The 15,139-nt window shown below is 35.1% G+C and overlaps 1 protein-coding gene across 1 annotated transcript; it reads left to right on the top strand.

Annotated features, from left to right (window-relative positions):
* The first annotated feature begins 422 nt into the window (after positions 1-422).
* On the top strand, positions 423-14,985 carry heatr3 (HEAT repeat containing 3). Its single transcript, XM_029428720.1, has 15 exons — positions 423-712; positions 1,563-1,735; positions 2,216-2,303; positions 6,132-6,232; positions 6,512-6,621; positions 8,419-8,559; positions 9,239-9,522; positions 10,750-10,840; positions 11,032-11,186; positions 11,785-11,867; positions 11,987-12,123; positions 12,254-12,342; positions 13,331-13,474; positions 13,552-13,728; positions 13,863-14,985. Exons 1-15 carry the CDS (start codon positions 572-574, stop codon positions 13,974-13,976), a joined length of 2,028 nt encoding a protein of 675 aa, XP_029284580.1. The 5' UTR covers positions 423-571; the 3' UTR covers positions 13,977-14,985.
* Positions 14,986-15,139: the final 154 nt, after the last annotated feature.

The following is a 15,139-nucleotide window of genomic DNA, read 5'->3' as shown; positions in this document are numbered from 1 at the left end:
TACTATGTGCAGCAAGAAGTAAGCCGCCCCTTTTCTTTTTGTTTAATTTATTTATGTAATGACTAGGTTATATGTTCGGACCCCCTTGAAAACAATTTTCCATTAGGGGTTTTATCTGAATAAATCAATTTCATTATATGGATTACCAAACTGTACTGATTTTGATATTTTAAACTTTTTTTGTATTGGGCTTAATTCTAATAAACACATTTTAACAGTGAAATCTACTGATTTTAATATTTTAGTGTGTTTTATTGCTCTTATTTTCTATTAATTATGGCATTCTATCCCTATCTATAATTATTATACTTATACTTATTATTATTATTATTGTATTATAAAGTATTAACATCTTGGCTTTACGTTCGTGTTGTTGCGTGGTTGGTCTTTGCGACAGTTTCTCTGCTTTCTGTTAGCAAAGACCACTTTACGGCACAATCTTCCACATGGCCTCAAACAGGCAGCGGCTCTAGTTAATTTTAGGTTTATTGTTTCTTAGTGTACAAGTGGGTTACATAACATACCATCACATCACATTACATGTGCAGGTTTTGCTTTAATAGGGACTGAAATGGGTAAAAGTAAAACCACTAAATTTAAACGGCCGCAGTTCAACGCCGTCGGATTGCCGGTGAACGCCGTGAAGGAGGCGGACGCGGAGGAAGAAGACCTCGGGGACGATGAGTGTCCGGCTGAGGAGCTGCTGGAGAAAGTATGATCATTATTATGTCTGTTTACTTTTGTTATATCGTTGCATGGTGGACATGCATGTAAACATATCAGTAAAACATTAAACAGGGAGAGAGTCCATTCATGGGCTAAATAGCTCTTAGTGAAAGTGTATTTCGTATGCTTTACTTTACTTTTTAAATGTTTACTATGCTTGAAGTTGTAGTCAATTGAAACCACTTAAGTTAAACTTAATATACTGAAAGCTGCACATGCTTATGTTCCCTGTATGTCCACCTACCTTTGTACAGTAGTGATACAATATACTCAAAGCATCAGAAGTACAAATGTTCAATAAAGATATGCTGACATTTCATTTATAGTGCATTACCAATATATTCTTAAAACATACTGTCATTAACATTTTAACATAATTTAGCATTCAAAATACAATTATATTGTGCTGGGAATATGGAGAAAGTATATTTTGCAGAAGCATTTTTGTATGTGCAGAAAGTGCAGTACTACTAAATTGCAATAGTATATCACCTGAAGAGGATTACTTTGAATGTGTGATTTCACCCGGAAGACTCTTATTTAGCCTTTTGTTGTAAAGTTATTAAGAATTATTGCTGTCAACATTGACATTTTTCAGTCTAAATGAACTTTATATCCTCGTATTACTGGTGATAGAGCAGATACTTTATATATGAATAAGGAAGTAAGAAAAGCTTTATTTAAATAGCACTTTGTAAAACACACAGTTACAAAGTGTTTCACACACACAAGATTAAAACCGTCCTACGATTCTGCAAAAGATGATTCCAGAGGGTTAGGGGCTCAAACAGGTCAATTTACACGTTTGGTGTCATGATTTGTATATATTTCTGTAGTTGCAGAGTCCCAGTGCAGATACGCGGGAGTTTGCATGTGCCAGCATCTCGCGGGTGGTGCAGCAGAGTAAGACCATCCCGGGGTTCCTCCAGAGGGATGCGGTGAGGCGCCTCGGGCCCATGCTGCTGGACAGCAGCCTGGCTGTCAGGGAGACGGCCGCCGGAGCGCTCAGGTGAGTCTCAGTGCAGGCATCACCTAGAAACTTGATGTTTTATAGTTCAAAAGATTCATCTAGAAAATAATCTGCAGATGAATCGATAATGAAAATCATTGTCAGTTGCAGCCGTAGTTATTCCTGTTTTATGACATGATACTATACACTTGATTCTGTGTGTTTATTTGTGTGGGACTCTGATCACATTCACGTGTTAAGTTAGTTTCACGTTTGCTGATGTTTGAGCATCATTGATGTAAACACAGAGTCCCCTTCAGTCTACACTTAACACCCTTAACACCGGCCTGATTCTTGTCCTGCAGTAAACCTTAAATCAGGTTTCATGTACTGGATGTCAAAATAAGAAAGTCCGGGGCGGCCCCCGGCTCTCCCGCTCTTACACAAACACACGTAACACACGTACACACGTAACACACGTCTCCGACAGTGACAGCTTCTCCTCTGTCCTCACGATGAGTGTGTGTCTCTCCCTGACAGGAATCTGAGTGCATGCGGAGGTCAGGAGGTGTGTGAGGACATGGTGAAGCACGACGTCATGACTCCTCTGACAGCGCTGCTTAGAGAGGTGAGACTCCGCCGCTGCTTTTCGCTCGCCGCATCACTTCAGTTCCTCCCTCATCAGCAGCTGTTATAAGAGCCTACCATATCAGAGCAAAGACGACATTTAATGACACAATCTGCAGTCGAACAAATTCTTCAACAAACCTCCTGACATCAGATTTGAGATCACTGTCGACCATAAACTGTTTGACTAAATTCATTTGAACACTTGTGCCGCACGAGGGCCAGATTTTAATTCCTCAATAATTTAGTTTGTATTATTGTATATGGCAGGGGTGTCAGCATTTTTCAGAAGTTTGGAAATTCCACCTCAGATCCTGTAATATATAATAATACTATAATATATAATAATACTATAATATATAATAATACTATAATGTATAATAATACTATAATATATAATAATACTATAATGTATAATAATACTATAATATATAATAATACTATAATATATAATAATACTATAATATATAATAATAATACTATAATGTATAATAATACTATAATATATAATAATAATACTATAATGTATAATAATACTATAATATATAATACTATAATGTATAATAATACTATAATATATAATAATACTATAATGTATAATAATACTATAATATATAATACTATAATGTATAATAATACTATAATGTATAATAATACTATAATATATAATAATACTATAATGTATAATACTATAATATATAATAATACTATAATATATAATAATGCTATACTATATAATAATACTATAATAATATAATAATACTATATAATATATAATAATACTATAATGTATAATAATACTATAATATATAATAATACTAATGTATAATACTATAATATAATAATACTATAATATATAATAATATAATATATAATAATACTATAATGTATAATAATACTCTAATGTATAATACTATATATATAATTACTATAATATATAATAATATAATATATAATAATTACTATAATGTATAATAATACTTATAATATATAATAATACTATAATGTATAATACTACAATATATAATAATACTATAATATATAATAATACTACAATGTATAATAATCCTGTAATATATAATAATACTATTATATATAATAATACTACAATGTATAATACTATAATATATAATAATACTATAATATATAATACTATAATATATAATAATCCTATAATGTATACTATATTATAATATATAATAATACTATAATATATAATAATACTATAATGTATAATACTATAATGTATAATACCATAATATATAATAATACTATAATATATAATAATACCATAATACTATAATATATAATAATATTATAATACCATAATATATAATAATACTATAATGTATAATATATAATAATACAATATATAATAATACTATAATGTATAATACCATAATATATAATAATACTATAATATATAATAATACTATAATATATAATAATACTATAATGTATAATACTACAATATATAATAATACTATAATATATAATAATACTACAATGTATAATACTATAATATATAATAATAATAATAATACTATAATATATAATAATACTACAATGTATAATACTATAATATATAATAATACTACAATGTATAATACTATAATATATAATAATACTGTAATATATAATAATACTATAATGTATAATACTATAATATATAATAATACTATAATATATAATAATACTATAATGTATAATACTATAATATATAATAATAATACTATAATATATAATAATACTATATGTATAATAAAACTATAATATATAATAATACTATAATGTATAATAATACTATAATGTATAATAATACTATAATATATAATAATACTATAATATATAATAATACTACAATGTATAATACTATAATATATAATAATACTATAATGTATAATACTATAATATATAATACTACAATGTATAATACTATAATATATAATAATACTATAATATATAATAATACTACAATGTATAATACTATAATATATAATATTACTGTAATATATAATAATACTATAATGTATAATACTATAATATATAATAATACTATAATATATAATAATACTATAATATATAATAATACTATAATGTATAATAATACTATAATGTATAATAATACTATAATATATAATATATAATAATACTATAATGTATAATAATACTATAATATATAATAATACTATAATATATAATAATACTACAATGTATATACTATAATATATAATAATACTATAATATATAATACTATAATGTATAATAATACTATAATATATAATAATATAATGTATAATAATACTACAATGTATAATAATACTATAATATATAATAATACTATAATGTATAATACTATAATATATAATAATACTATAATATATAATAATACTATAATATATAATAATACTACAATGTATAATACCATAATATATAATAATACTATAATATATAATAATACTATAATGTATAATAATACTATAATGTATAATAATACTATAATATATAATACTATAATGTATAATACTATAATATATAATAATACTATAATATATAATAATATAATATATAATAATACTATAATGTATAATACCATAATATATAATAATACTATAATATATAATAATATATATATAATAATACTATAATGTATAATAATACTATAATGTATAATAATACTATAATATAATACTATAATGTATAATACTATAATATATAATAATACTATAATATATAATAATATAATATATAATAATACTATAATGTATAATACTATAATATATAATATATAATACTATAATATATAATAATATAATATATAATAATACTATAATGTATAATAATACTATAATGTATAATAATACTGTAATATATAATAATACTATAATGTATAATAATACTATAATGTATAATAATACTATAATATATAATGTATAATAATACTATAATATATAATAATACTATAATGTATAATAATACTATAATGTATAATAATACTGTAATATATAATAATACTATAATGTATAATAATACTATAATGTATAATAATACTATAATATATAATGTATAATAATACTATAATATATAATAATACTATAATGTATAATAATACTATAATGTATAATAATACTATAATATATAATAATACTATAATACACTCGGACTAAAATGTCCCCATTGGATCCCATTAAAACCTTTTCTTTTTGTTATCCCTCTGCCATTACAGCACAAAATGATGCGTTCCTTTATATCTAGCTTCACATCTCGAGCCCCGGCTTTAAAATTGTAGTTTGATCGATCCATTTTATCCCTCTGGTGCAAATGCATGCAATGTCCCTGGTGCCACTGGGGGCATTGCTGCTCTATCGTGTGGTTGATGCAATGCATCAAAATGTTCAATCGTTGCCATGTCCCAGACTGTAAAACAAAAAGTGTTAAAGTCATTTTAAAGTGTTTAAAAGTCTTAAAACTAATGAATATTCAGTAGTTCTAATCAGGACAGTTGGATGAAAGATTTAAGTGGAAAATAATATTTATATATAATATGTTTATCTCAGTTTTAGGAAGAGGACGTTTGTTTCTTTTTTAAGGAAACACGTTTGAGTTTCTTTTAAAATCTGTAAAACATACTTTAAAACATCATTTTGTGGCAATATTTTTGTCCTCCAAGTACATCAGTATTATTTTTAAGGGTTAGGCACAAAGGCTGAATATGTGATCGTCTACTTTTGTCACACTGAGCTACATTTTCATCATATCGAGTTCACACTTTTTAACATTTCAGTTCGGATGATGAAGTTCGTTTCTGTTTCCCTCGTGGTCTTTGCAGAGCTGTGCTGGTTTTGGGAGCGCTGCTGTGCCCATGAAAGACCAGAAGAATGCAGAGGAGGACGTAGCCAATGAGGCTGTGAACCTATTGTGGAATCTATGGTAAGCCAAGAGGTTGTGCAAGCTGGTTGTGTTTTTAACCTTTTGTTTGTCATGGGATGTTTTACTGAGCATGCACAATGTTTTCTTTGACGCCCTCCAACTCATTCCATAGTTATAAGCAGTTTCCCAGTGCAGGAAATTACACTTTTAGTTCATCTTATAGTCACAATAGCACCTTTTTATTCTCCATTATTCATAATTGTTCAAGCAAAGGTGATGCATGATGTTTCTCTGTTTGCTTTTCTGACTGAATGTTTGTGAATTCTGTCGTCCTTTCAGCGAGAGCAGCAGCCAGTCGCTGTCTGTGTTCAACAAAGCCGGTCTCCTGGATGTGGTCGTCCAGTGTCTGGAGAGACACCCACACAACGTGGAACTGGCCATATCTGCTGGTAGGTCTGATGAGTGTTCTGTTCATATAGCTGTGTGTACAAGATTCATTATTCATGACAAACCTCACTTTTTGTCCACATATCACGACATGGTACAGATTTCTCTTTACTGCTGCGACAGGTCCGTGAACGTGAACGTACCTCCAAGCAGTGCTGACGTTTATATCCCCGCTAACATTGAAGGTTCCCTGTGGAGTGTTTGACCTCGAGCAGAGCTAGTGGAGCTGCTCTCTTTATGTGTTGGTCCCCTCTGTGTCTCGTTCTGGAGGATGCATGTGTGCTTGTGACGCAACACACCTTCCTACCACTGGTTTTCGTGATCCACGTTACTGTAATGTGCCAAGAAACGCAGCAATGCGTAAAAAAAATAAAAAGGCAAGGAAGAAGACTGCAAGCTGGTAAACATGGAAGCAATTTAAAATGCTTTAAAACGGCGTGTGCAATTCACACTTAAAAGAAGTCTGATACGAAAGTCCTGCACAAAATGGTAACTTGAAGAACTTTCTGATGTTAAACACGCCGCTGTTCCTCCCTGTGATCACCTGTACTGTGGTTTAATGCAGATGAATTCACATTATAGTTTTTCCTCATTTACATATTTTTGATGTTTCTGTTGTCGGACAACAAAACGAGTTTTAGATCTGAGCTCATAGATTCATGTTGACCTGCAGGCATCACGAGCTGCACGAAGAAATATGTGTTTGTGGATTTATGTCTGTTTTACTCCCTTTTGTTGTGTTTGGCATTATAATGTCGGGGTTTCAGTTCAGAACAAACAGTGAACAGTTCTGATATAATGAGTTGTTACAACATGTCCGGTCAAAGACATCAATTACAAAATAAATCCTTATTTTACAAATAAATAGACAAGTAAACATAAGGAACCCTAAGAGGTATAGACATCTCGAATAAGAGTAGAAACTGTTGAATTGAATTATTTAGGAGCAAGTCTCAAAATAACTACGAGCTCACTTAGACTTCAGGAAGATATGAAACCAGGATGCAATCAATTCTAAAGTCGCGGCCACACGTTGCACATTATCTTGTTATTAATATTCATAGACGTGACGTGTTGCTCTGTAATGCATGAGGTCGATTACACAAACGGCCGTTGATATTACGCACATTATAAATGTCCTTGAAGAGCCGTTACTGTCCAGACACGACGTTAATATCACTGTTCCTCAAACTCACTTATTATATTCTGATTTATTTTATTATTTTGGGATCACACAGTAAATATTACAATAATATTATTTGAATGACGTATTTGTTCTTCGGTAAGAATAATCTTTGTGGGTCAGTTGTAAAATATAGGATTTAAATTACAATAATTTATAGTATTTATTTAATAATTGTCATTATTTTACAAAGCATAACAAATAAAATAAACACTATAATTAGTAACAGCATCCCATGCACCTTTTTCTTTTTGGTGTTATGTTATCTGCACTACTGATTAAACACGACGCTCATCTCTTCTCGTCGGTGCTCCGCCCTCTGAGGACGGAGCATTCTTCACGTCAGTGTGTGCACACGGCCCTGCAGTCTCAGACCTTTTTAATGTGGATTTTCAGGGCGTTTACCTGCTGGCATGCAATTTCAATTTACGAGGACAATGGGATTCATCATAGTAAGAACGCATGTCGGGAAATGCTGCTGTTCTTGAAGACGTCATGAATCTGACTTAAGGAGGATTATTGGTGCAATGAGAAACAAAAGCCTTAAGCAAGGGTGGCCTCTAACTCAGCGTGATGAAAACATTTAGTAAGCCACTCCTCTCTGTGTTTCTGCCAGCACACTGTTTGCACACGGTGACGGAGGATAACCCCGAGCTGCTGCGTAGCACCAACGCTGCTGTGCTTGGAGTCATGGAGAGCGTGCTGCTGACCTCTCAGCCGACCATGGCACACACTCTCCTCAGGACTTTGGCTGCAGGTACAATTTATATATGTTTTTATTTTCCACTTCCTACCATCACAATGAGCGGTGCATGTGACACCCCTGTGACTGAATCACTTAGCACTGTGATGGTTCTTGACAGTTCATGAGCCTCTTGAGTTTATGTTATAACGTGAACCGTATGAAGAAACTAAGAGATGAACATTAATATCAGTACGAGAACAACTACAGGCACAAACTCTGTCTTAGAAGAGCGTTCTCTTGTCAGGCTTGGCAAAGGGGGAATAAACTACCTGACACCACGAGGGTAATGGATAGGAATACTTTAAAATAACATCTTAATACACAATAGAAACATGTATTTTAATTATTATGTGTTTTTAAGAGTTCTAGTTGTATAAATATTTGTTGTTTTTCACTAATTGAAGTGATTTCAGAATGGCCCCTGTTGGGATAAAAGAGAATCACACAAGTTGAAAGTGACGTGAAGAAGTCGTCTGTGCACAGAAGTCGCAAAAGTGTCTCGATAATCACCAAACTCTTAAAATATCTACACGACATACTGGAATCATTTCACCTTTTATATTTTAAGAAACATGTTTTTGCAGCACACACAGGACGTGCACAACTAAACGATCTGAAACGCTGCATTAATAAAGGATAAAGAAATGTTCCTGCAGAATAATGCTTGAGCTCTACCTGCTGTGTCACTCAGGGACGCTGTGGAACATGAAGGCCAGTCTGCCCGCTGCCCGTCAGGCTCAGACCCTCAACGCTGTGGTGGCCACCTTGTCCCGGTGCCTGGATCTGGACACGGGAACACTGATACCTGAACTCAGACGAGCAGAAGAGAATCACAGAAACACAGCAGCTGGGGAAGACGCCGAAGAGCTCGCTGTGGCAGAGATGGACGAGGAGGAGGAGGAGGAGGAAGAACCTAAACGCAAGAAGAATGGAAAAGCTGCGAGGGTTCATAGCGACTTCTCCGACCTTTTGCCTGTAAGTGGCGTCTCTCACATAGATCTCTAGAAGTTGTTTGTGCATACATCAGGCGATACAAGTTGACCTTTTGAACACAGTAAATCGCACTCGTCAGAGAGATTATGCTACAGACATGCAACATGTTGAGGCAGATATAATGATTAGAATGCATGATGGGTAGTGATCGAGACGAGGTGTGCACGAAGCTGTGACGCAGCCACGACACGACACCTTCAGCGGCCTGCAGCAGAATCAGTGCTTCAGGGAGGAAGTGATTTATAGTCCAGGATTTTACACTTGCTTCTTTTTGCTACATTAACTTTAAGAGCATCCTGCAAAATGTGGACAATTTAAAACATCCAGGTAAAAGATATAATAGACTATAATGGATTTGCTAAGACTCGTTGCCATTTAGTTATAAATGCTGTAAATGTGAGGATGTGGCGTGCACGGCAGGCTGTGTTTGTGGCGACGAAGCGATTCAGTTTTGTGTTTTGGAGGAGCATGTTAATGCCAGGTGAAAAGGTGGCGTATGAGTCATCCTGAAATGTGAGCCACACTGACAGAGCAGACAAACTGTCTGGTTCGGGGGGGGGGGGGGGGGGGGGGGAGCAGATTAGGGGCACTCGGCAAGGTTCAGCCGGGGAACAGCTTCGGGCTTCCACATCGCTGACGGTCCCCAGACTTGACCTCGGCGAGACAGAGCTGTCCCCCTCGTCTCAGTCACAAGCAGAGCTCCAGGATCGCCGGGTGACATTCATGGTGACGTTTCGAAATCCTCTGTAATATTGTAGGTTACACAACGGGGTTGTCTCGATGCAAGCTTTGCTTTGAGATAGTTTAGCAGAGTAAATAATAATACACTTTATTTATAAAGCACTTTTCAAGACGAAGCTACAAAGTCATTTACATGAACCAGGATTTAAAACATTTCAGGACTGAGGCAAAACAAAAGCGTGCACATAAACAAACAAGACAACGTGATAACGGATAACACATGTACGTTTTGAGGAGTTAAAGATGCGAGCGTGCATACGTGTAGCAGACTGAAGAGAAAAGTTTCCCTCCAGAAGCGACTCCCTCGAGGCGGGTCTCACTGCATCGCAGTTCAAAAGGACACATGGACATGTTTGAGTACATCTGTAGAGAAATAAATCTCCTCTTTGTGGCGGGCAGCTGAACTGGGTGATAACAGTCATGGTTTTGGTTTGATGTTGACTCACATGGCTGCTTGTTTTTGTCCAGAGGGACAAGGAGGCGCTGAGGGAGGCAACGGCCTTGCTGACAGCTCAGCAGACGTCCTTAGAGATCATCGTCAACATGTGCTGCTCTGACGGTGAGTGTAGTGGGCATGGACAGCAGTGCTGACCCCGGGCACATCGTTTCCCTTCATACTGGTCAGGTTATTATAAGAAACCCATGAAACGAGTTCATCGCAGTGCCTAGAAATGCCTTTTTTGTTTTGCTGAATTCGTAGAGTTTGTCTTTTGTTTCCCTCATCATCTGTACGTATGTGCGACTCTTCAGACCCTTCTGACGACGAGTGGGAGGAGGAGTCGAGCAGCGATGAGAGCGACGTGGGTCCAGACGGCCTTTGTGATGGAGTGTCCAATCTTATGTCTCCACTGTGTTTGTCAGCTGAGGTTCACGAGGCTTTAATCAACCACAGCATCCCAGAGAAGGCAAATACCCGTCTGCTTCATCGATACACACGGGCTTCAGCTAATAGCTATAACCATTTAATTTTTATGACATTACTTATATATTTTAATTAAATTATTTTCAATGTATTTATTTTAATTATTATAATTATTATAATTATTTTGCTTTTTTTGGGGGGGGGTATCTGGGTGGGAGGGGTTCAAAGACCTATAGCTATAATCATTTAATTACTTATATATTTTTATTTTATTTTTTCAAGGTATTTTTTAATTTATTTAAATAATAATAATAATTATTTAAATTTTTATTATTATTTATATATATTTACTTTTTTTGGGGGGGGTATCTGGGTGGGAGGGGTTCAAAGACCAGTCCACCCGGGCATTTGAGATATACCAATATTTAATGTTTATACAAATTATGCAAAATCAATAAGATTTGAGAAGTAAGGAGGAGCTCAGAGCATGTGAATGTAATTAAACATTTAAACACTAAAATATGGTCATCCGGGAACACGGCCATCGTCTCCCCGAGGCTGAACGGATCGAGTGCAGTTTAATACGGATCTCTGATGTGAAACGGCACTAAATGGTCATTTTATTTATTTTTTGATTCAAGGTCCTCAAAAAGACTGAGATCCCCAGAAAGGAAGCTATGGATGTGTGCCATCAGAACCCCTCCTGGAGATGCATGATCAAAAAGTAATCCTCTCACTTCGTTTGTATCCGATATGTTAGGAATCTTCAATCTGGGGAAGTTTTTTGTGATTTGTGGCGCTTGAATAAAAAGTTGTCCCTGTATGAAAACACCTTTCCTTCAGGATGCAGCGCGTGCAGTCCCGGGCGCTGACGTGCCTCCACAGCATCCTCTCCACAATGGACGCCGAGTCTCTGGGAGGAGCGGCCGCTCTGCAGGGAGCAGCACAGCACCTGTCCACGCTGGTTTTTGGTGCAGCAGGTCTCACATTTATGTCATTTATGTGCAGCACATATAATATAATATGTAATATTCACTAAAACACCTGAAATACTAACTTTGATTCCAAATTTGCAAACAAAAAAGTACAATTTACTTTCTCATTTTTCAGAGATACCCAAAGACAAAGAGTTCCTCGAGGCCGTCATCAGCGCTATGCGCTCTCTTTTACAGATGATTGCTTCCAAAAACATCTCTCAGGTACAGAAGACACGACGGCTTCAGCCTTTCCTTTCACTTTAAAGATTTACTACGCTGAGTTGGTTTTGTATTTAACATATTTAACATTTATCACAAATGTTTCCAACAAGAGACAGAATAAGTAGAAAGAGTTGTCTAAATCTATGCAACAGATTTTAATCACTAGCTGGGTCTAGTTGAAAGAAATGCTGGGTCCTACATTTCCCATAATGCAACTCTGTGGCATCTTTAGTTGGACTTCTCCTGCCTGGTAAACGTCCAAACTTTTCACACACCACACCTTTTAGTTTGTGATGCAGGGTTTCCATTAAGAGTATTATATTTAACATATTTAACATTTATCACAAATGTTTCCAACAAACCCAGAGAAGTCTGAAGGTCAAGGTTCGTTCAATGTGGTCGCTATTGCACGTGTGTGCGTCGTGTTTGTCTGCCAGAAGCTTTCATGACCTTTTTATACAGTTTTACAATGACTTTGTTCTTGGACGTTTTAAATGTATATTAAAACCGAGTAAAGGTTTTTAGAACTTGAATTGTCTGGATCTTAAGTTATCAGAGCTGGGCGATCATTAGCGGTCAGCTCACAGCCCCCCCCCCCCCCCCCCCGTTTGTTTTGGAGAGGAGGAACCTCTGCGGACAATACAAGGAATCCTAACCGGGAGAAACTCACTGCAATGACAAACTCCCATGATCCCACGCTACTCCACGACGCCACCAAGCTCCGTATTCAGTTTAGTTTTGATTAAGAGGCCCCCTAGCGGCAGGAAACTGGAAAGTGCACATTAAAGGACTGTTTTTACCGGCTGTGCAGTTCCCCCCATGAGAAGAGAAGTGAACTTGTGTAAAATGAGTGGACTCCCCTTTAACCTCTGTAAATATTTAAGTGTTGACTGAACAGAAGCACGACTTTGTATTCCTGCCAAACTTAAAAACATCCCGTTCAGAATAAACACTGTGGACTCTGTGTGGTTGGTTTTGTTTTTCTTAGTGTATGACCCCCCAGCAGCTGATGAGCCTGAGCGAAGCCGCCACCCGCTGCGATGTTGTCAGTGTGAGGGTCAATGCTGTTGCAATTCTGGGCATCACTGGCAGCACATTAGCCAAAGAGAAGGGCACCGCTGAAACCCTTCAGGTATAATATTTCTCTCTCGTCTTCTCTTGCAATATTTGTTCTTCCTCTAAGAAAGTCTGCCCCCCCCCCCCCCGCAGATGATTGGAAACGCCTTACTTCAAGTTGCCACAAGAGATGCCGACCTGGTTGTGAACGGGGAAGCGCTGGATGCCTTGTTTGATGTTTTTGCGGATGGTGACGAGGCGGAGACAGCTGCCCAAAACATCCAGTTACTACCTGCACTGAAGGCCCTTCAACCCGTCTTTAAGGCCAAGGTACCAGACACTTATTTATTGTTTTAAAGAGTATTGACCCATTGCTGACGAAGGCTTTATATATTTAATCCATAAACATTCTTTCTTATCTTTCCTATAAGGTGTGACACAAATGTCTTTTTGTTTTCTACTAGATTCGGAAAGAAGGACGAGGCAAGTACAACCCCCCGCAGCTGTGCGTGCTCGACAACGTCAAAGTCAACCTGAGAAGATTCATTGGTTATCTGGAGAAGGTGGTGAAGAAATAACGAGCGCTGAACCTGACTGGGGGGTTTGGACAGATATGCAAACAGGAGCGTAGAACGAAACAATGTGGTTGTGAAAGCATCAAGTATTTATTATGTTGGTAGTAAAACCAATATCTTCCGCTTGGTTTCAATGTTAATATTCTCTAAATAATGATCTACTATTTTACTTAGGGGGGGGGGGGGGGGGTGATTAGTTACGAGTTACTGCAAGTACTGCAGTAAAGAGAGGCTTTTATTTTGAAATTTTATTTCTTGTCCCCAGAAACATTTTTAAGAGCCCCTGTGACGTGTGTGCCCTTAATTGTGTCTGGAAGGCAGAGCTCCACGTTACAGCCCTTTCTATATGAAGCAGCTACTTAATGAAAAAGAGAAGATTGTGTGTTCTGGATATTGTGAAATAGAATCATAATTTTGTTGCGAAAGAAATTGGCTTGCTTTTAAGAGACGCACAATAACAATTACTGTCATGTAAGCTGGATGGGTTTGGTACGCTCACTGCCAAAGTGATAACGTTTAAGTTTATTGAGATGAATTAGCCTTAAGAAAAACAGATATCCTCTTCCTCTCTGAGCTCCACCTCCCAACTCGAGCTGCCAGGCACCACTGTCCTGCGCCCATTGATGACTTTTGCATCTGTATTTTTGTGAACTTCTGTCTACAGCTAACTTTCTACAGAAACAAAGTAAAGATCGGGTTTCAATCATCAGCCAAACTGCTGCTACTCTAAGAATCTTGTTCTACACATGTGCAGGTTTGTAATATGTAAATAGAGGACAGTGCCATCTGTAGTTTATCATGCTTTGAGTAACTCAACTCATTAGCGTTCATTTATTCGTGCAGTAAATGGTGACGATGACTTGGACCCATGAATTCTATTTACCTAAATGAACTGTAGTTCTTATGTTTATTAAATTACATATCATTCATTCAAAAAACTATTTCAAAGATTAATTTGAGGGGAAATACGTCTTCAGGGTGGGAATAAATGCCTTTTTTAAATAAATCCTGATTTCTTAAGCATTGTCTTGTTTTATTTTATCGTATAAACCATCTCTGGACGAGTTTATAATCTGCTACCAAATGTCTGTTGACTCAACAGTATTTAGGTTTGATGCTAAATATAAGCAAAACTACAACAAAACTATAAAGAATGAGCAACACAG

The sequence above is a fragment of the Cottoperca gobio genome, chromosome 3 (assembly GCF_900634415.1).
Source record: "Cottoperca gobio chromosome 3, fCotGob3.1, whole genome shotgun sequence".
Taxonomy (NCBI): Eukaryota; Metazoa; Chordata; class Actinopteri; order Perciformes; family Bovichtidae; genus Cottoperca; species Cottoperca gobio.
Note: the sequence above shows the minus strand (reverse complement) of the source record. Positions and strands in the feature narration are given on the sequence as shown.

Coding starts and splice junctions, on each gene's coding strand:
- heatr3 (XM_029428720.1), top strand. CDS start 572: ATGGGTAAAAGTAAAACCACTAAATTTAAACGGCCGCAGTTCAACGCC. Junction 11,187..11,784: donor ACCACAGCATCCCAGAGAAG/GCAAATACCCGT, acceptor TTTTGATTCAAG/GTCCTCAAAAAGACTGAGAT. Junction 11,868..11,986: donor TGGAGATGCATGATCAAAAA/GTAATCCTCTCA, acceptor CCTTTCCTTCAG/GATGCAGCGCGTGCAGTCCC.